This window comes from Sus scrofa, chromosome 10 (genome assembly GCF_000003025.6).
Source record: "Sus scrofa isolate TJ Tabasco breed Duroc chromosome 10, Sscrofa11.1, whole genome shotgun sequence".
Taxonomy (NCBI): domain Eukaryota; kingdom Metazoa; phylum Chordata; class Mammalia; order Artiodactyla; family Suidae; genus Sus; species Sus scrofa.
This window is the reverse complement of record NC_010452.4, coordinates 55201658-55223115: the sequence shown is the minus strand read 5'-3', so window position 1 is coordinate 55223115 and position 21458 is coordinate 55201658. Positions and strand designations below refer to the sequence as shown.

Here is a 21458-nt window from a genome sequence, read left to right as displayed (position 1 = left end):
TATTAAAATCATATTACACTTTTATTGCATCACTTAAAAATAATAACAACACAGTTTTCCAAAGTTTTAAATCAATTCTAAAGCTGCTTCACTTCTCTCTCTCTAGTATCGACCAGGCTTTTTTCAATTAAATGCTTCTTTGTAACCTCCAACCAAATAGGTTCTATATAAATTCCTTGGACTAGAGGAACTGAGAATTATTTGTCCTCATTCACATAATAGATGAGATGTGAGATGGTTTATGTGGTATATGAGTCTCTGAAGGAAGCTTCAAAATCACATGTGAGTTTGTAGAGTTTCAAGTAGCAAATTAATTTCAAATTGAGCAACATTTATCTCTTCTAAAATCCAGATGACAAGTTCCAGAAAAGCACTTTTAAGTATTGGAAAGTGGGGGGTGAAACTTGCTCAAATTTTGGCCTCTTCCTGCTCGTCTAAAATGATGTAGAGAGAAAAGTAGCAGAAGTAACCTTGTGGTTTGCCAGCCCTTCAAAAACTGTGGAAAGCAAATCTAATATGACCTGAATACTCAGAGCTGATGATTTTTTTTTTTAAGGTTTCTGTCTCTTTCATTCAAGAAGAAGAGCAGGAAAAATTCTATCTAAATTCAGAAACATGAATGAAATTTTGAATGACCTCATTTCTTCAACCACATCCTTCTTGCCTTGATTTTATTTTTTTAAATCTCTGTTCTCAATACAGCAGAAGTTCTAATTGGAAAGACTTTGTGGGTGGAAAAGGAGCTGGGCTAACAGGAGATGGGTAGCCATCCCTCAGAACTAATTGCACTCATTCAGGTCAGAGTAGTGTGAAGTGAGCTGTTGTAAAGGAGGCTGAATTTATGTAAACATTTCACTTTACACTTACATGAAGGGGTCATCATGCTTCCACAAATTAAATGTATCAGCAGTGTAGCACTGGCCAACTTCACTATCAAGAGACGGTCTCCCATGCATTTCTTGTGTTCTGCATTGTTCAGCTTCTGAGCAAAGGATGTGTTGCTTAGACTTTCCCCTGAGACATTTGCTTACATTCCAGAATAACTTACCTACTGCCCTCCTCTCCTCCCCCTTCTGCTTTACCTCCTCTTCCCCTTAGGGGTGCCAGCAGCCCACAACAACTAGGGTCTCCTAATGTTGGGGTTCCTCTTCTATGGTGCAGCCCACTACTCCTTCAGGAAAACATCTGACCCTCATTTTGCCCTCTGATAACTGGGGAACCAGTGGAAGATATTTCTCTGGTTGATGCTTTTTGCTATCTCTAAATTAAGGACTTGTGTCTTCTGTCGGTAAATGCATATGAAAGGTGCCAAGCTAACTTGTTAGCTTGTGAGTATGGTCAGGTCTCAGATCCTTCATGGTCTCTGACCTAACTAGCATGCAGGAGGGACTGCAAACCCATTTAGCCGTGGGAACCAGGCAAGGGATGTGAATTAAAACAAGTAGATCAAGTGTGAATTCATTAATGGCAACTGACACTCAGCCTTAGAGTTAGGTGTTTAATAGGGAATAATGTTGACTGCAGCAACTACAGGGCAGTGAGATAACCCTATTTCAAAAATATTTAGCAAACCTGTTCTGCTTTAAAGCACTGTTGGGGTAACTAAATTCGTAAGAGCTGGCTTGTCATCATTTAGTCTCTTCTGTCGTAATCGGTGAGAAACTTCAGAATAGAGACGTTTTCCATCTTGGTAACCAAGGAAGCACTTAGCACAATGCCAAAGTAGGCACTCATTGAAGAATGAGAAATTCTTAGCAGTCCATGAATTGTAGAGTCAGCTACTGGTTAAGAAGAAACACAGCATTTTTTTTGGCGGCAGGGGCAGGGGTATATACCTAGGAGTAGAATTGCTGGGTCCCATGGTTTTTAGTTTTTTGAGAAACTTCCATACTATTTTCCACAGTGCTTGCACCAATTTACATTCCCAACAGTGTGCGAGGAGTCCCTTCTCTCCACATTTTCAACATTTGTTATTTGTGTTCTTTTTGATGAAAGCCATTCTGATGGGTGTGAAGTGATAACTTTTTGTGGTTTAGATTTGTATTTCCCTGATAATTAGTGACGTTGAGCATCTTTTCAGGTGCCTGTTGGCCATCTACGTTTCCTCTTTGGAAAAGTGTCTATTCGGTTCTTCTGCCTATTTTTAATCTAGTTGTTTGCAGTTTTTTAAATGTTGTTATAGGCAGTTTATATGTGTTGTATATGTGTAGCATTTGCAAATATCTTCTCCCGTTTGGTAGGTTGTCTTTTCATTTTGTGGATGGTTTTCTTTACGGGGAAAAAGCTTTTAAGTTACTTAGGTCCTGTTTGTTTATTTTTGCTTTTATTTTCTTTGTTTTAGGAGACCGTTCCAAAAAAATATTGCTATTATTTTTGTCAAAATCGTTCTGCTATGTTTTCTCTAGGGTTTTATGGTTTCTGGTGTTAGATTTAGGTCTTTAATCCATTTTCAGTTTTTTTTTGGTATATGATATTAGAGAATGTTCTAATTTCATTCTTTTGCATATAACTGTCCAGTTTTCCCAGCACCATAATCTTTTATCCATTGTAAATTCTTGCCTTCTCTGTCATAGATTGATTGGCTGTAAGTGAGTGGGTTTATTCCTGGGCTCCCTGTTCTCATCTATGGAGCTATGTATATATTTTTGTGCCAGTATCGTATGGTTTTGATTATTGTAGACTATTCAAAAGCATACAATATTCGTAGTAGTATTATTTACAATTGCCAAGATATGGAAGCCACCTAAGTGTCCATCAACAGATGAGTGGATAAAGAAGATGTGGTATATCTGTATAATGGAATTCTACTCAACCATAAAACAGAACGAAATTTTGCCATTTGCAAAATGGATGGACTTAGAGGGTATTACACTAAATGAACTAAATCAGAGAAGGACAGATACTATATGATACCACTTATATGTGGAATTAAAAAATACGGCAAACTAGAGAATATAACAAGTAAGCAGGCTCACAGATATAGAGAACAAATTAGTGGTTACTAGCGGGGCGAGGGAAGGGGGGTGGCAAGGGAGGGGATAGGGGCTAATAGGTATTAAATATTAAGTATAAAATAAGCTACAATGAGTGTTGTATAACATGAGGAATGTAGCCAATATTTCATAATATATAAAACTATATGTATGTAACTATAAACATAGTATAACCTTTAAAAATGGTGAACCACTATATTGTACACCTGTAACTTATATACTTATTGTATGTTATACTTTATAAATTATAATCATACTTTAATAAAAAAAAATGCAGAGTTACCTCTGTGGCCCAGTGGATTAGTAACCTGACATCATATCCATGAGGATGCGGGTTTGATCCCTGGCCTCACTCAGTGAATTAAGGATCTGGTATTGCCGCAAACTGCAGTGTAGGTCACAGATGCAGCTTATGTCCATTGTTGCTGTGGCTGTGGTGTAGGCCTGCAGCTGCAGCTCTGATTAGACCCCTAGCCTGGAAAGTTTATATGCTGCAGGTACAGCCCTAAAATAAAGAAAAAATAATGCTTACATATTAAAAAAAGAAGAAATACAGTATAATGCCAAAAGAGCAAAAATTTTTGCCATGATTTTCTTTCACAAAATAGGAACTCAGATCAGGTGGATAGGCATCAGACTTTGTCTTTTAAGTAACCCATTTATAGTACTTGCCCTACTTATCTGTCCCAGCATTTTATTTTGCCTCTACTGCTACCACATTTTTATTTTTGTTATTCATTTCTGTGCTCAGTGTATACACAGTTTAGTTATAGCCTTTATAGCTCATGTTTTTTAATGTGTTTTTCATAGTGTGATATAATTATTGAAAAACTCTAATCATTCTGCATTTTTTTAGCTGTTAAAATGGCCAGAAAGTTAGAAACATAAAATTTTCAGACAAAAGTCTGAGTTTTATTTTTATAGAGATAGGTTTCAGGCTTTATAAAAAACTCCAGTGATGATTTAAAAAAATGAAAAATATTTTTATGTCAAAGCCAGCAAATATTTTCTTAAGTATTAGCCCAGAAAATTTGAGATTCTAAGAGTACTTTCTAGAAGCCCCTAAAATTGTAGGTCATGTGATAAAATTTGGATGGTTATATGAATGTGTTTATAGAATTTTGAGTACATCTTTTAGTCACTTGTAAAAATAGGATTAAAGAGTTTTTATAATGTCTTTCATTTTCTTTGTTTCTGCATTTTAAATTATGGGAAAACTAAATGAAAATAAGTAGATACCAATAAGTATAAGGAAAAAGATAAATATTTGTTATCCAAAAGATTATTAGTGGAGAGCAAGAGAAGTTTTTTCATTCTGAAGTGAAAAATACATTGAGGTAGTTGTAATTACTATATGCTAATTGTGAAATGATGTGCATTTTATTATCAATTAGAAAACAGTAAAAGCAATTAGTCAAGATATTGATTTGTGGCAAAAAATGCAGAATAAAATGTTTTTTATTTACTTGATTTTATTTTTTATTTTATTTTTTGGCTGTACCTTCAGCATGTGGAAGTTCTCCAGGTCAGGGATTGAACCTGTGCCACAGCAGCGACCCAAGCCTCTGCAGTGACAATGCTGGTTCCTTAACCTGTTGCACCACAATGGAACTCCTTTTGTTTATTGGAATACAATTTATGTAAGGAAAATTCATCCTGTTTAAGTCACCAGCTCTATGAATTTCAACAAATTTGTATACTCATGTAACCACAGCCATAAGTGTGATAAAAATATCACCATCACCCCACCAGATTCCCAAATCTTCTATGTCATCAATCTCCCTTGCTGCCCCTGACCCCTGGCAACACGAATCTGATTTCTTTCCCTGTAGTTCTGCCTTTTCTATAATGTATAAATTGAGTGACAAATTGTGTCTCCTTTTGAGTATGGCTTCTTTTACTTTGCATAATACTTTTGATAGTCACAGACGTTGTCACATACAACATTAAATTTGTCCTTTTTATTGCTGAGTTGTTTTGCATTGTATAGATTTACCACGAGTTGCTCTTTAATTTCCTAATTGAGGGATATTTGGATGGCTTTTTTAACTTTGAGAGATCGTAAATAAGATTCTATAAACTTTGTGAATGGGATTTTGTTTAGGCATGTCTTCATTTCTCTTGCATAGATGCCCATGTGTGGGATTACCACATCGTATGGAAGTGTATATTTAATTTTATAGGAAACTACCAAACTGTTTTCCAAAGTGGCTGCACCATTTTGGATTCCCATCACAAATGCACTGGAGTTCAGGTTGCTCCACATAGGAAACATACTTTTTATAAATTTTAAACAAGAATTCCTTTCTTTCAAGTCTTTCTGAAGATGCATTATATTAAAAGTTGATATATTATGCTGGAATTCTGTATTTTTTTTCCAAACACCGGATAGTTAAAGTAGGTGGCAGACTGAATCAGTTCCATTTTTTCTTTCTTATGAGTTAATAAAGCCCATTTTATTTATATGTGTATGTGTGTGTATACCGTATATACATGAGTAAATTATATATATTTACACACACATACACACAATGAAATTCAAGATATTTTGGTAAAAGTAATGATTAAAATGTATCTTACATATGTATTATAGTAGTTTCTATATCATTTAAAATTTTGGTGAATAATTCAGTTTTCTAAATATAGGAAAAAATCTGTTCAAACAAATCTTTAGAGCCTTATTAATATTAGAGTCTTTGGTTATATTAGAACTCAAATTTCCAAAGTAATTGACGAGGCCACTCCATCTTTATCTGGAGCATGCAACAGCCCAATGAAAAGAGCAACTTAGAAGAGCTGGATTATTTTATTAAATTTCCAAGCCAGTAGTAGTTCTCATGTGAGTAGAATTGGCCTCTGCAGATAATGCAGATCATTCAGACCAAACTGGAATTTTCAATTGCCCTTTAAGTCATTCAGTAAGGTGCTAATGAAACTTAGGAGTAAAATTTGGCTTCCCTAATGTCCAGGATGGCAATATTGCCTTGCATACAATAACATTAGTGTTTTAATAACCTTCCATTTATTCTGGGAAAAACACCAAAAGTGAAAGTGAATTTTCCAGAATAGAGACACTTGGGTTAGTTCTTTTTTGTGACTATTCTTAGGATGTTTTACAAAGCTTTTTGCAAGGCTAAATTAAATATAGGACCAAAGTAAAATTATGCTTCAACATTCATAACTTTTCTCAAGAAGTGATTCGTTACCAAGTAGGCTTTTTTTTTAAATGGCAGGTTTAATTAAATATTCAAAAGAGGCTGAAATTGCATTTATATATGTGGCATTTTTTAGTATCTCAACTTGAAACTGTCATGCACTCTTTCTCAGGAATGTTATCATTTAGAAGATTAGGAAGTTGAATATATTTTTGTAAAAGTTATGGTTAAATTATCTTAGAGTGAGACCCAGCTGTCCTCTGCCTTGGATTATTTATTTTTCTTTCCATTGGCATTCAATGCTAATAGAAGCAATATCAAAATGCTTATCATGTAATATGAAGTAAATGCCAGCACAAATACTCCCTGTGTATACTGCACCCACTCATAAGTGCTGCTTACCTGGTGTGGCCCATCCATCAGAAAATTTGTAATTTTCACAAATGGTCCTTTCTTTAGTTTGCTACTTCATAAAAACAACAACAAGGAAAGTTTTGGAACAGTGGAGCCTACCCACACATTCGAATGGAGCTGTGTATGTGTATATATCCCTAAAGTTAGCTTTCAGATAGGTATGCTTGTCACATACTCTGAGATTCTGTTCTATCAATATTCTATCCCTTCTCATTAATCAACCAAAATAATCATGAGCAGTACAGCCAAGTCAGTGGTGTTTATTTTTATTTATTCTCCTTTCTCCTTTATCTTGCATCTTCTGAGCCTTTTGTTGTCATGTCCTATGTTGTTTTTAAGTGAGACAGACAAGTATTGATCCAAGGAGTGTATTAGTAATTAATTGGCCTATTAGTAACTCATCAGTCCTTTTTCCTATTGTTCACCCGACTGCAGTGTCTTTTTTTCTATAGAAACAAAATACATTTTATTACAGTATATTTTGCCAAATTCTGACTGTTGACTTTTTGTTTTTAGAACAACTTATGATTTTGTTTTGTTTTAGAACAACTTATGATTTTGTACTGAGTATTCTTTCTGTATTTTTGTTTTCTCTGCATATAAAATTTATTTTAATCATGAGTGATGAAAAGAAGGGTGCATTTTATATTTGCCTTGATTCATTTTAAAGCAGCAGAAGACTTCCTCAAGCAGTATTAGGTAGGCTATAGTTTCCCATAAGTTAAATACATAAATCTTTTTCAAGTTGATTAATTTCCTTAGTGAAAAATCAGGGAGAAAATTCTGGTAATTCTCAAGAAATACTAGAAAGTTGGGAAAAGATGTCAAGATGCTTAAGGCCAGTACTTTGACCTTTTAATAATCTTATTTAACTAGGATACAAATAATGTATGCAACAACTTTTCATGGAGGACAGAATTTGCAAAATGAAATAAAATTTCAGCTTATCCATATAGCATTTATGAGAGAAAGTGAAACAGAAACTTATATTCCTCTAATAGTGGAAAAGGGGATGTTGATGTGTTTGAGTTTGCTTGATGTTCTTCAGTATTAAATTAGAACAGGATTTCTAGTAAGTGTGCAACATATTTGCATGAGTATTAAAATAATTCATCATGATTAATTCTATTACAGCAAATCTCAGCCCTCATCACAATCTGCCATATACTACAGTGGTCTGTCAGCATTTCGTATTTTACTGGAGTTGTGGAATTGCAGCTCCTGTAAGAGCACCAGTGTCATCTGAGTTCACTGTGATTAATGTGGTTCTGAAGGAGATCTAATAACGATTAGCCAGTTTCATAAAGTGTTACTGAATAAGGTCGATGTGAGAAAAATTTTAAAGCTCTTCAGAATGTGCATTCTAGCAAGTACCTCTGGCAACAAATTGAGTTTCTTGAAGGATGAAGAAGTTTAACCTTGGAAAATGATGAACTCCTGGGTCAATGCTGGGAAAAGGGGAGAGTTAAAGGATCAGAAGACAGTGGGGCAAGTCTAGAATTAATGGTGAAAATTACAGGAAAGTAGATATCAATCTGATCTACTGAAATTCCATAAAACCAAAACTCACCAGAAACAATGGGCTTCATGGGTTTAATGGGTCCAGTAAGGTGTAGTGCTTCCTGTTGTTGGAAATATTCAGATAGAGGCACGAGGCCTACTTATGGAGACTCGTGCAAATTATATTTTTCATGGCTCAGAAGAGGGTTTTATTTAGGTAAATCTGAGTTCCTTTTCAACTATAAGTCCATAAGTTAATTTCCTTCAAAATATCAACAAGTTTCTTATATTTTTCTTAGATTTCAGTGGTGGCTTCAGTGGGAGATGGCTTTACTGGAGACATTGCAATTGATGATTTGTCATTTATGGACTGTACCCTCTACCCTGGTAAGAAAGAATGTTTCTATATTTGAGTATTTTCAAATCTGTTTACTTGAAAAAACTGCCAAGGAAATCCCAGCATATTCTCACTTCTAATATATTCTATAAATATATTAATCCTGGAAAAGATTGTTTTGAATCTCGCTGATAATTAGTCCTAAAATCTTTGCAAATACAGTAGAGCTTTGAATCAGTTGTGTGTATGCCTGATCACATGGAGATATTAGGAAATCATGCCTGAGGTTAAACTGCAATTCCATCATATTTGGAAGGTTATAACAACTGAACCGGTTGCCTTATAATTACCTTGTTTTGGAGACTTTAATAACCTCTTGGTTATCTTTAGCGATGTTTTACTCTCAGGCGGCACTTTAAATATTCCTTAGGACTGTTGCCAGCCATTTCCTCTCCATGTCATAGACTTTTTTTCTATTATAAATCTCCCAGGTTTTTATCTCCATTCTCAACCCTTCCCCTGAACTCCAGACTTAGTTACTAACCACCTACTCAACATCCCAACTTAGATATAATAGGCATCTCAGCGATAAGTAGAGAAAACAACTTAAAATAAACACACCCAGGGGAAACTAGGCAGTGCACAGTGAACTTGTGGGGCTGAATACCAAGCTCTTGGAGGGTGATCTTGGGACTGAGGCTGTAGACTCTTAATTGCATGACAAGGGGAAGCACAGTCTCCTTCCTGGAGTCATCCGAGGATGGGTGATTTAGAAAGCAATCGTTGCAGGGAGCACTTTCATCTGCTGAAAACTTAACCTTCAGCCTTGGTCCATCACTGGGTAACATTATCAGTCAGAGGAGTAACAACCTCTCACCAAACATAATCAGAGGGCTGGATTCCAGGTCTTTCTGCTGTAGCCACATGACATAGCTCTGATTGTAAACCTCATCATTCTGGCAGGATTAATTACATTCTCTGTCTATTGGTTTCCATGCAACTCTGCAGCAAGCCAAGCCAACCCTCCTTCTGCCCCTACTCTGAAAGCCAGAGAAAAAGGCAGTCAGAATTCATCAAGTTTACCCTTATTCCTCAAGATCTCAAAGTAAATTCTTGATGGTCCATTACCCCCTGAGTCCTACCATTCATGCATGTCTTTCTGTCTCAGTAAATAACAGTTTATCTCTAGTTCCTTATTCTTTTTTAATTAAAAAAATTTTTTATTGAAGTATAGTTGATTTACAATGTGCCAATTTCTGTTTATAGCAAAGTTACCCAGTCTAATACATACATTCCCTTCTTATATAATTTTCCATTATGGTCTATCCCAAGAGACTGGATATAGCTGCCAGTGCTATACAGTAGGGCCTCATTGCTTATCCATTCTAAATGTAATAGTTTGCATTTACTATCCCCAAACCCCTAGTCCATCCCTCCCCCACCACCTGTACCCTTTGGTAACTATACATTTGTTTTCAAAGTCTGTGAGTCTGTTTATGTTCTGCAAATAAGTTCGTTTGTATCATTTTTTTAAGATTCCACATATTAGTGATATCATATGATGTTTGTCTTTCACCATCTGACCAACCTTATTTAGTATGATAATCTCTAGGTTCATTCATGTTGCTGCAAAAGGCATTATTTCATTTGTTATGGCTGAGTAGTATTCCATTGTATATATGTACCACATCTTCTTAATCCATTCATCTATTGATGGACATTTAGGTTGCTTCCATGTCCTGACTGTTGTGAATACTGCTGCTATGAACATTGGGGTGCATGTATCTTTTTGAATTATAGTTTTGTCCAGATATATGCTCAGGAGTGGTATTGCTATATCATATGGTAATTATATATTTAGTTTTCTGAGGAACCACTATACTGTTTTCCACAGTGGTTGTATGAGTTTATATCCTAACAGTGTAGGAGGCTTCTCTTTTCACCACACTCACTCCAGCATTTGTTATTTGTAGACCTACTAATGATGGCCATTCTGGGTGGTGTGAGATGGTACCTCATTGTAGTTTTAATTTGCATTTCTCTAATAATTAGTGATGTTGAACTTTTTCATGTGCCTACTGGCCATCCGCAAGTCTTCTTTGGAGAAATGTTTGTTTAGGTCTTCTGTCCATTTTTCAATTGGGTTGTTTGTTTTTTATTGTTGAATTGTATGAGTTGTTTGTATATATTTGGGGACTAAGCCCTTGTCAGTTACATCGTTTGCCTCTAGTTTCTTGTTCTTCATCAACAAATCTGATCAGCCGCTAACTTCATGTATATCCTGAGTCCACTGCTTCTCATTCCTCTCAATACTCTTGGCCTTAGTCCAGGGCACCTTTGTGTCTACATAGATTATTGTGGTTGTTTTTAAAATGATCTACCTGCTTCTACTCAAACTTCTACTCTTGAAATATAATTTCTTCAAACAGCAGCAGCCAGGATGATCCTTTTCAAATGTGCATAATCTCATGTCACCCTATCATGAATCTTCCTGTGACATCCCATCTCATTCAGAACAAAAGCTTAATTTCTTCCAGTAACTTCCAAGGAATAAATGACCAGCTCTCTCATGCATCTTTGACTTTACCTTTTACCAATTGACTTCTCTTAACTACAAGACCTCTTGGTTGCTCTTTGAGCACTCCCACCACTTATGCCTTAGGGCTTTTATACCTGCTTTTCCCTCTTCCGGGAATGTGCTTCCCCTGGGATTATACCTTGACTTCCTCCCTTATGTCTTTCTGATCTCTGCTCAAAAATTTCTTCTCTAGGTTCCATTGTGGTGCAGTGGTTAACGAATCCGACTAGGAACCATGAGGTCATGGGTTCAATCCCTGGCCTTGCTCAGTGGGTTAAGGATCCGGCATTGCTGTGAGCTGTGGTGTAGGTTGCAGACGCAGCTCGGATCTCGCGTTGCTATGGCTGTGGCATAGGCCGGTGGCTACAGCTCTGATTAGACCCCTAGCCTGGGAACCTCCATATGCCATGAGTGCGGCCCTAGAAAAGACAAAAAAAAAAAAAAATTCTTCTCCAGTGAAACCTTCTTTCAACCTATAACACACACAACACACACACACACACACGGTATCTTCCTTATCTCCCTACCTGACATTTTCTATCTCATCCCCTGAGATGAGAAAGAACTTTCTCCACAACACCTATCACCTTATAGTCAAACCTGATTTTTCCCCATAATAATGTTAGCTACATGACAGCAGGAATTTTGTCTTATCACTGCTGTATCTTTAGTAGCTTAAACAGTATCCAGCACATAGTAGAATTCAGTAAACACCTGTTGGATAGATGGATGGATAGGTGGAGAGGTGTCTATATCTTTAAAAGTATTTCTATATTTTAGTTTATTATTCTTCTTAAAAGATGAATCACTTCTATATATAAGACACAATGTTATATTCCAGCTTCTGCTGAAAGCCAAATCTCAGTGTTTACAGCCTCAAGTGTTTATTTCTTATTCTTATGGTTGTGGGTTGGCATAGAACAATAATAGCAAACATATGCAGTTCTTGTTTATAGCTCTAATTCTGTGTAGTCCCAAGCTATGTATCTCTGTTCTATGTGTCCTATATATCTGGGACCTAGGCTGGTGGACCACGTCCCTGTTCGACACATTGTTTTTTAAGTGAGAGGGTTGGAAAATGAAAGCATATTTCTTACTTCCATTGGTCATAGCAAGTCAGGTGGTCAAGCCTAACCTTGGGAAGGGGAAGTATTCACTACAGACAGGGTGCTTGGCAAGGGTAGAGAATACAGAAAATCCTTGCAAGAGAGGGAGCAGATATTTGGTCCCATTAATACCATCTGTCACTCTTTGATTCATCTCATATGATTCTGTAATGTTTTAATAGTTCGTGGTCCATAACAGGTGCAGAGATCTTGAGCAATGGATAGGATGGACGCCTTTGTAATCCTACTCTTATGGAGCAAACTTGGAAGGCAATAACAGCCCAAGGCTAGCAAGCTATAAGGTGTCAGGGAACAATGTCTGCTTCTTTGGCTCATCATGTTTACCACCATTATTATATTGCTCATCAAATACACTCAACTCCCAAGAAAGAGAAAGCAATTTCCATTTTACAGATGTGAAAAACTGAACTTAGCATAGGTGACCCAGCGTGGATTGCAGTTGAGGTCAGGAATGAGACTTTCACCTTGAATGTTTGATGTCAATGTCCAAATAGCCTCCCACTCTTAGCTTAGGAAGAATCGCCATGACCCCAGCCACAGCAGAGAACAAAAAAGAACACAGAAAGGGAACACAAGTGCCCACTGTTCCTGTTGCTGCTCCAGTTATCCTGCTCCATGCATTCTGTGGCTGATGTTTCCAAGGTGGAGAAAAAATCTGCCAGAAACAAGGGCAGAGATGTGAAGTATCAGTTACACTCCATTAGTCCTGATTTTCTGGTTCAGGTTTTAGGGAAAAAAATAGGGAATTTTTAAAATCATCTGAACTGTGTGGTTTTAATGTTGGCTTCATAACAAAAGAATCTTTGGGTCGAAGCCACAAAGCCTGCTGAAGCCATAGGTTTCATGAAGCTGATGTAATCTTACCATATGTTGAAAATGTAAATAAAAATTAGGCTCAAAAATATTGCTCTTGATTATTATCAGTCAATTTTTTTTTTAATGGCATCATGGTAGCTGAGGTGAGATCAGTGCAGATAGGTTCACTTACAGATATTGATTTACTCTGAATATAAATATTATCTACAGCATGTTTCCTCCTCGATTAATAAAACAAATCAAAACTGAAAAAAAAACTACAAACACAGAATATTGACCTAATATCCAAAGCGCAGATTTATAACTTGCAACTTTTACACTAAAGATGGCTAAAAACAAGGAGATTATTTCATTTTTACCCATTTCTTCAAAAATCAATCTCTCTTCCCTCCAGGCCTCCCTTGTTCCTTTTGATGACATTGGTATCCTCCAGCAACCCAGGACTGAACTATCATAGTTGTCTTTGGCTTTTCCCTTAAACTTTGCCCACTTGTGTATCCTGCAGACTCCAACTCCAAAGTATTTCTCACATCTGTTCTATTTTTTTCCATTACCTCTGCCACAATCCTGGTTCAAAATAGAGTTGAGTTAAATGGTTAGGCTTTTTACCTGCAAAATTTTATTAATTTTTGCCAATAGTTTTTATACTGTAAACTTGTTTTCTTTTCACTTTGTCCCAGATCATCATTAATTGGTCTTCCAGGTCCATTTCCTCTCATTTTTTTTAACTTCTAGTTATTTCTAAAGATTTTCAAATCCCTTCTCAATTATGGATTGTACTCCTTTGTTTCAAAACTTTGGTAATGTAGATTTTTATTTTAAATCTAATTCAGACAGACACTAGCGAATCTTCTTTTAAGGTAAGATTAATTATGTATCTAGGGAAAGCAGACAATCTTTACCATGTAATAGAATCCTATGATTTTTTGCATCAGTATATGGTAATGTCTATTCTTAGAATAGATAATGATGCAGCATGATGGCAAAGTTAATAGCTTTCCCTTCACCTTGAATTAGACTTTCGGAGTGATTATATAGTAAGAATCATTGCCAGACATTCAGACTTTAAAATATTATCCCAAAGGAAGTATCTGTTTCACATGATTCCTTCCATCTTCCATCAGAAAAGCACAAAGTATGTTTCTTTTAGCAGAGCACATGCAACAGGAGTTTTCTTTCTTGTGTCCAAGATAATTGGTGAGTTAGCTGGGTTATTTGGAAAAATAAACCTGTGACTATGTGGCATCACAACACACTGTTTGCAAACTGAAAGAAAAATTACCTATGCACTTTTCATCTAACTTAAAATTTTGGAATTCAGCCTGCGTATTAGATTTATTAGTTACTAGAATTACTAATTATTAGAATGAGTATCACTATCAAAGGTATTTGTGTGTTATTTTTTTTCCCCAGGAAAATTTTGTTACTAGGTCAGTAGCATATCTTGCCACTGATGATAACCATAAAATTGAGGAAGTATGGTGACTGTTTGGAGAATACTTAACAATTATTCTTATGATGGGCTCCCCGACCCACCATGGTTTTTGTTGTTGCTGCTGCTACTAAACCGACTGAGTTGATTGCATTTTTGACGTCCTTCCTCCTTAGCCTGAATATCTCATCAGCTTTATTTGTACTTGATGGTCTCCCTTCCTTCTGCAAAGAGGAGTTTGTTTCACTAGGAAAAAGTGTGCGTGCTTTTGAGTTTATTTCTAAGATATCATCTGTAGCTTTTCACCTTGTCGTACTAAGCTATTTGGTGTGCCCATGATACTTGTCTCAGGATGATAAATCTTTTTTTGAAGTTCTCTTTTCTTCCATATTTTTGAAAGGAAATATAGACTCTGAAGAAGATTTTAGAAATGTTGGACATATTTGCAATGTAATAGAACACTGCAAGGCAAAAATTATGTTATTTCTGACTCAGTGGTTGTAATCTGAAATATTATGGTTTTAGCATCTTTGGTATCTTTCATCAAGTGATTTAGCATATACCTAGGGAAAAATTTTACCAAAAGGCTATGTCTGTGCGACTTAGTATTTGTATCGTGTTCCTAGAAAATGAAACAAATAACTGACATAACCTATTTTAAATGTAAAACTTTAAAATTTTGTCATCTTTTGATTGAGGGAAATGCTGAATACCAAAAATGGAGAAGGCTGTTAAATTACTTAAATTTTAACTTGAAAATTGTCCAGCCATGACTTAAGTCTGTTTGTAGTTACTTGCAGATATAAGAATGTCTGTAAAGATGGAAACTAACTTGTGCAAACCTGGAAAATTTCATTGAATCCATGTGTTAAAGCAAAACTATGTCAAAAAGAACTGATTTGCTACTGGACACAGGAAAAAAAAATGCAATGCAGAATATATGACAAGTAGCTGTATCACAGTTGTTAATAAATCATATCTCAAGAATAGCTGTGTTTCAGTAAAACCTACTCCTCTGGAATGTAGACCTATACAGACACTATATATAGTCATTTCAGTTTGTGGGTCTAACTCTATGCTATTGTGTTAAGGTCAATAGGAAAAACATATGCTTTTCCCTTGGAACCATAGATAGTTCACATTTTTCATTTTTCTAAAGATAGACTATGTTTAAACCTCATGTAGATTTTCAAATTAAATGTATTTGTTAACATCAGAAGTCACAAGAAAAACATATGCACCGTTACCTGCCTACCATTGCCCCTAGATAAAGAGCAACCATGTATATTAGTCACGTAATTCACACATTTATGATATATCTAAAGATGGCAATAATTTATCAAGGGCTAGGGTTGTTAAAATGTTAGTTTTATTTGCTTAATAACCAGTGTTGGAATAGCTGTAGGGAGGGAAGTTTAGTATAAAAGAAGTTGGAAAGTCTTTTTTTTTTTCCAGAAAGGTTATATTTGGGTAGCATGAGGTATATCCTATTGTTATGAGGAATTCACAGAGCAAGGAATTAGGACATTGAGCCTGTCAGGAGTCTGAGTCATCTACTTAGGAGGACAGATGTGTAGGTGAGTTGGTTTCTCTTTGGCTTAGGGATGTAGAGGAAAATCAGATCAAAGCAGACTAATCTCTGCTTCTTAGTGCTCAGTTATTTGTACTAATTCTTTGCAATTTTGTCTCATCTGCAAAACTTTTCGTGTTTTGTTTTGTTTTAACAGAATTAATTCCATCATTGCTATCAACTTCAGCATTTCCAAGCAATCATAGGTTTAAAAAATCATAAGTTTTGCTATGGACCGAATATTTGTCTTACCCCCAGTATTCACATATTGAAGCCTTAACACACAATGTGATGGTATTTGGAAGTGAAGCCTTTGGAATGTAATTGGGTTTAGATTAGTTCATGGAGGTGATGCCCTCAGGATGGGGTTAGTGCTTTTATAAGAAGAGGAAGAGACATGAGATCTCTCTCTGCATGCACACACACAGGAAGGCCATGTAAGGACATAACCAGAAGAGCCCTCACCAAGACCAGAGACAGAATGAGGTCAACAAGGGCTGAGATGCAAAATGAAATAGGCAGCAAAGAAATTCAGAAACACGTGGGTAATTCTAGGTTTATCAATGGATGACGAGTATGTGATCTGACCAGAATATCTATATACCAGGTATAGACAAGTGCTGAAATAGATGCAATTACTTTGAAAAGGAGCTTGGCATTATCTAGTTAAAGTATGTGCTGTGACCAAGCAATTTCACTTCTAGGTGTAGTAGGAGAAATGTACCAATAAATGATACCTAAAACAGAATCAACTCAAAAACTATTGATGGTAGAATGGCCATGTAACACATGTCACATATTCATATGGTGAAATATTATACAGCAGTCTGTACAGCTTAACTGCAAGAACATACATTAACATGCATGATTGAATGCTTTTGAATGAATAGCAATGAGTCTATTCATCTAAAATTCAAATCCAAACTACATTTTATTTATTTAAGATGAGCTACATGGTGCTCCGTGTTTATGGTCACTATTCTAAGAATTTCAATATAAACATATTCGATCATATAATGAGCTATTGAGTAAGCACTATAAGAGGTTATTTGGTACATATGCAATGAAGAAAATGGAAATGCAAATGAAAACAAAGAAAAAACACAGATTTCAGTGTAAGTGTGAACCAGGAGAGGTGGCAATGAGGATATGGGATTGGCAGGGAAACATTAAAGGGTTGAAAATTGTGAATTTTATTTTCATAAACTGGAAAGTTTGCTATTCTTTTAGTTAGATTTTTCTTTAAATCAGGCATGTATTTTATGTTCATTTGTATATATATTTCATAATAAAATATGATAAGTGAGAAAATTTGAGTTGCTCAAAGACTAATAGATCAAAAAGTGATCATTCATGTGAAAAAAGAAATTGAATTTAGATTTTTATCACAGACAATAGATAACAATAGAGTTAAGTGGAGGAAAGACCTAAATATCAAAAGTGAAACTCAAAATTTTAAGGAAATTATAGAAAACATTTTTTGATATTAGAACAGGGAAGATTTTTTTTTTTTTTTGTCTTTTTGCTATTTCTTGGGCCGCTCCTGCATATGGAGGTTCCCAGGCTAGGGGTCGAATCGGAGCTGTGGCCGCCAGCCTACGCCACAGCCACAGCAACGCAGGATCCGAGCCACATCTGCAACCTACACCACAGCTCAGGGCAACGCCGGATCGTTAACCCACTGAGCAAGGGCAGGGACCGAACCCGCAACCTCCTGGTTCCTAGTCGGATTCGTTAACCACTGCGCCACGACGGGAACTCTGGGAAGATTATTTTTCAGTGAAATTTTAAAACGCAAACTTAAAGGAATAATTGGATGTATACTAAAATCAGAGGTTTTTTTTTCTTTTTCTGAAAGATGCCATACAAAATGAAAAGACAAATCGCAGATTAGGACAGCATATTTTGTCACTTAGGAAGTGATCAAGGATTAGTATAGAGAATATAGGATTAGGTTAAAACTGTAAATTAATAAAAAGACAATGGATTCAATAGAAAAAAAAAGAGCCTGGGGAGTGAACAGTTAATCAAAAACTAGAGTAAGATACTTGAGTGGCTCCTATAAAAAGTCTTCATAATTATGGAAATACAAGTTACAATATCAAGTAATTATTATTTCAGACCTGTTTTCCTGGCAAACATTAAACAAAAGCTAATGATACCAAGCTTGGCTAGAACGTGAAAAATACAGACATTTCCAGGTAGAAATGGGTACACCACCTATGAAATGATATTTAAGTTGACTGATTACATACCTATAGTTTTGCAATTTCATTTCAAGATGCCTTGTCTTGGAAATACTCTGGCATGTGTTTACAGAAAGAAATGCACAAAGATGACCATTGTAGCATACTTTATAAAATTCTTAATGTCCTGCTTGAGAAGAGTACATCAGCTACAGACTATTCATACAATAACCATTTGACTCCAGGTTTTCATTTAATTGAAAACTCTAATCAGGTAAAATGAACCATTTGATTCTGCATGTATCAGTAGTGGTAAACCTGAAAGGTATTTGAGTAATAAATAATTGCAAGTTCAAAATAGATATGATGAATATCATTTATATAAAATTTTCTATGACACAAAATATTGTATATTTTAAATAGAAATATATTTTTGAGACAAGGATACAATAACATGCACAAGGGAAAGCACTGTATTCAAGGTGCTAGTTCTTCCAAACTTGATCTATAGATTTAATGCAATCACAATCAAAATCCCAGCAAATTACCTTGTGATTATAGAAAAATTGATTCTATAGATAGGCAAAAGACCCAGAATATCCAACACACTATTGAAGGTGAACGAAGTTGCAAGACTGGCACTGCCCAACTTCAAGACTTAGTGTAAAGTTACAGGAATCAAGACAGTATGATATTGATGAAAGAAGAGAGAAGAGATCTTTGGAAGAACATAGAGAGCCAAAATATTACTCACATAAATAGAGTCATAATGGAAGCATGTCATTATACATTTGTTAAAACCTATAGAATGTAAAATACCAGCAATGACCCCTAACATAAACTATGGAAAAGCAGCAATATAGATCATTAACTTTGCAAGGAGAGCCTGAGCACTCATTACCTGGTCTCTTAGTTTCCTCTTTTTTTAAAAAAATATGCTTTTTAAAGGTTACTTTCCATTGCAGTTATTACAAAATATTGGCTATATTCCCTGTGTTGTAAATACCGTTTGCAGCAACATGAATGAACTTGGAGAGTATTATGTTAGGTGAGATAAGTGAGACAGAAGACAGACACAGTACGATATCACTTATATGTGGTATCTAAAAAATACAGCCAACTAGTAACTAAAACAGAAAGAAGCAGACTCACAGAGAGAACAAACAAGAGGTTACCAGTGGAGGCCAGAGGGTGAAAACAGTGCAGGGGTGAAGGAGGGGGAGGTACAAATTCTTAGGAGTTTCTTCTTTTCTTTTTGAAGTGAGTTAGGGGAATAAAGCATGAGATTGGCTCAACTCCTCTCTGCTGTAGTTCAGCAGTGGGCGATTTCTGTATGGAAGTTTCTAGCACAGGTAAAACTTAGAGAATCTGCTTATATATGATTTTTACACCCTGAAAGATACCTGCCCGAAGATACAGACCCATTTTCTCCAGTATCAACTTATCTTTAAAAAGGTTGATGTTTTGATCCACTGCTTGTCATATATACTTCAGTCTTGGTTCTTAATTCCTTCAAAACTTGAGCTAAGTAGAGTACTATATATTGGGATTTCCTCAAATTTTCAACAGGACACTGCATGTGTAATATTGCTTAGGTCTTTGCTGTTCCCTCCAAACCATTTCTGCTTTGGTTCATTAGTTGCCTGGAATTAAAGCCAAAGTTCAACTCTTCTCTCTTCCCCGTGTCAGAGCCGCCGTCATTCTCCACACTAAAGCCCAATGGTGTTTGTCCACAGCTTTTTGTGTTTAATTCAAGCTTCTAGTTGGTTCTGCTTAGCTCTTTGTGATCTGGTAACTATCTTCTTTCTAGTCCTGTATGTAATGACTTCATCAGAGGCATTCTTACTTTATCATAGAGATTCTGCATGCTGAACTCCCATGGTATTCCAAAAAAATAACAGGAAAATATATTTCTCTGCCTTTACATAAGTCTTTTCTTGTTGCCCCCAAAGACCTTGTACCCTTCATTTCATCTCCCAGGCAACACAGCATCCTTTAAAACTAAAAACTTAGTTTAGACATCACCATGGCAAGAAGTCTTCCCCGCCTCCCATCTGATATAGGCTTTTCCTGTGTTCTCTTAATAGACCATACAATCTTGCATTTGTTCAACTATTCGTTCATTCACTCTGTCCTCCATCCAGCCATCTTTCCAAACCTCCTTCCATCCATCTCATCACTATAGCTATTCACTCACGTCACAATGATAGTGTACCTGCCATGTACCATGGTCTATGGATTGTGCTGTGAATACAGAAGCAAAAGGATAGGTATCATTCTTGCATCCGTGGTGCTATAATCTCTATAGTAAACTTATCCCATAGAACAGTAATGAAAGAAGTGTCTGTCTTATCCACTAGTTAACTATTTATGGCTGTGACAGCACATTTGATTTTAAATCCACTGCATCTACCATGTATATGACACAGAAATGTAATTAATAAATGCATAGTGAATATCTTACTATATAAATTAATCAACTTCTATAAGTTTCTTCTAAATTGTGCAAAACCAGAAATTGTTATGTTAATTATTTAAATACTTCTGGGTGAATGTTTTGGGTGGAGTCTATCATGCAGTCTTGAATCTTGACCAGGTGAGGATAAGTGAGAAAACAATGAGATATTAGATTCAGTGAGGCAGTGGAAGAACAAAGTTTCTTTATCTAGTAGACTAGGTTTAACCCAACCTTGACTCTGGTTCCTAATGCCAGCATCTGGAACTGCCTTGGTTCCCGATGATCTTCCAAGCCTCCCATTTATTCAGTGAGCTCTGAAGAGTTTTTCAATAATCCCCATCTGTACCTTCACCTATTTTTATAATCAAAAATATCCAGAATTATTTGCTAAGACCATGACTCCAACCTATAGGCTCACATAAAGAAGTGCAGCAGATTAGCAATACTATTACATATTCTTTATAATGTTGAATGTGCAGCATGCTAAGTAAAACTTGTGTGAAATCTTCAAAGAAATGGAAAAATCTGCAAAATGATACTTGCCTATTATTTCCAGGTAATTTGCCAGTGGACCTCCCAGCTCCACCAGAAACTTCGGTTCCAGTAACGTTACCTCCACACAACTGTACAGACAATGAATTTGTTTGCAGGTCCAATGGTCAATGCGTTGCGAGTATCCAGAAATGTGATTTTAGATATGACTGCTCTGACAAATCAGATGAATCATACTGTGGTAGGTGAATTCCTAAATTTTGCATCAATGTAGCCATAAGATAGATAAGAAAATTCTAGAGTGATCTCAAGCAACATGACACACTGTCCTGCTTAGAAATTTTCAACCAGTCTTGGAGCAATTTATTAATATAAAAGCTATTTGTATAGAAATGATAGA

The 21458-nt window shown here is 35.9% G+C and overlaps 1 protein-coding gene across 1 annotated transcript in view; it reads left to right on the top strand.

Annotated features, from left to right (window-relative positions):
• MALRD1 (MAM and LDL receptor class A domain containing 1) overlaps positions 1-21458 on the top strand; it is a 598238-nt gene that overhangs the window by 157928 nt on the left and 418852 nt on the right. The window contains 2 exon segments of the mRNA XM_021064964.1: positions 8362-8449; positions 21123-21299. Of these exon segments, the coding sequence (XP_020920623.1) occupies positions 8362-8449; positions 21123-21299 (265 nt within the window).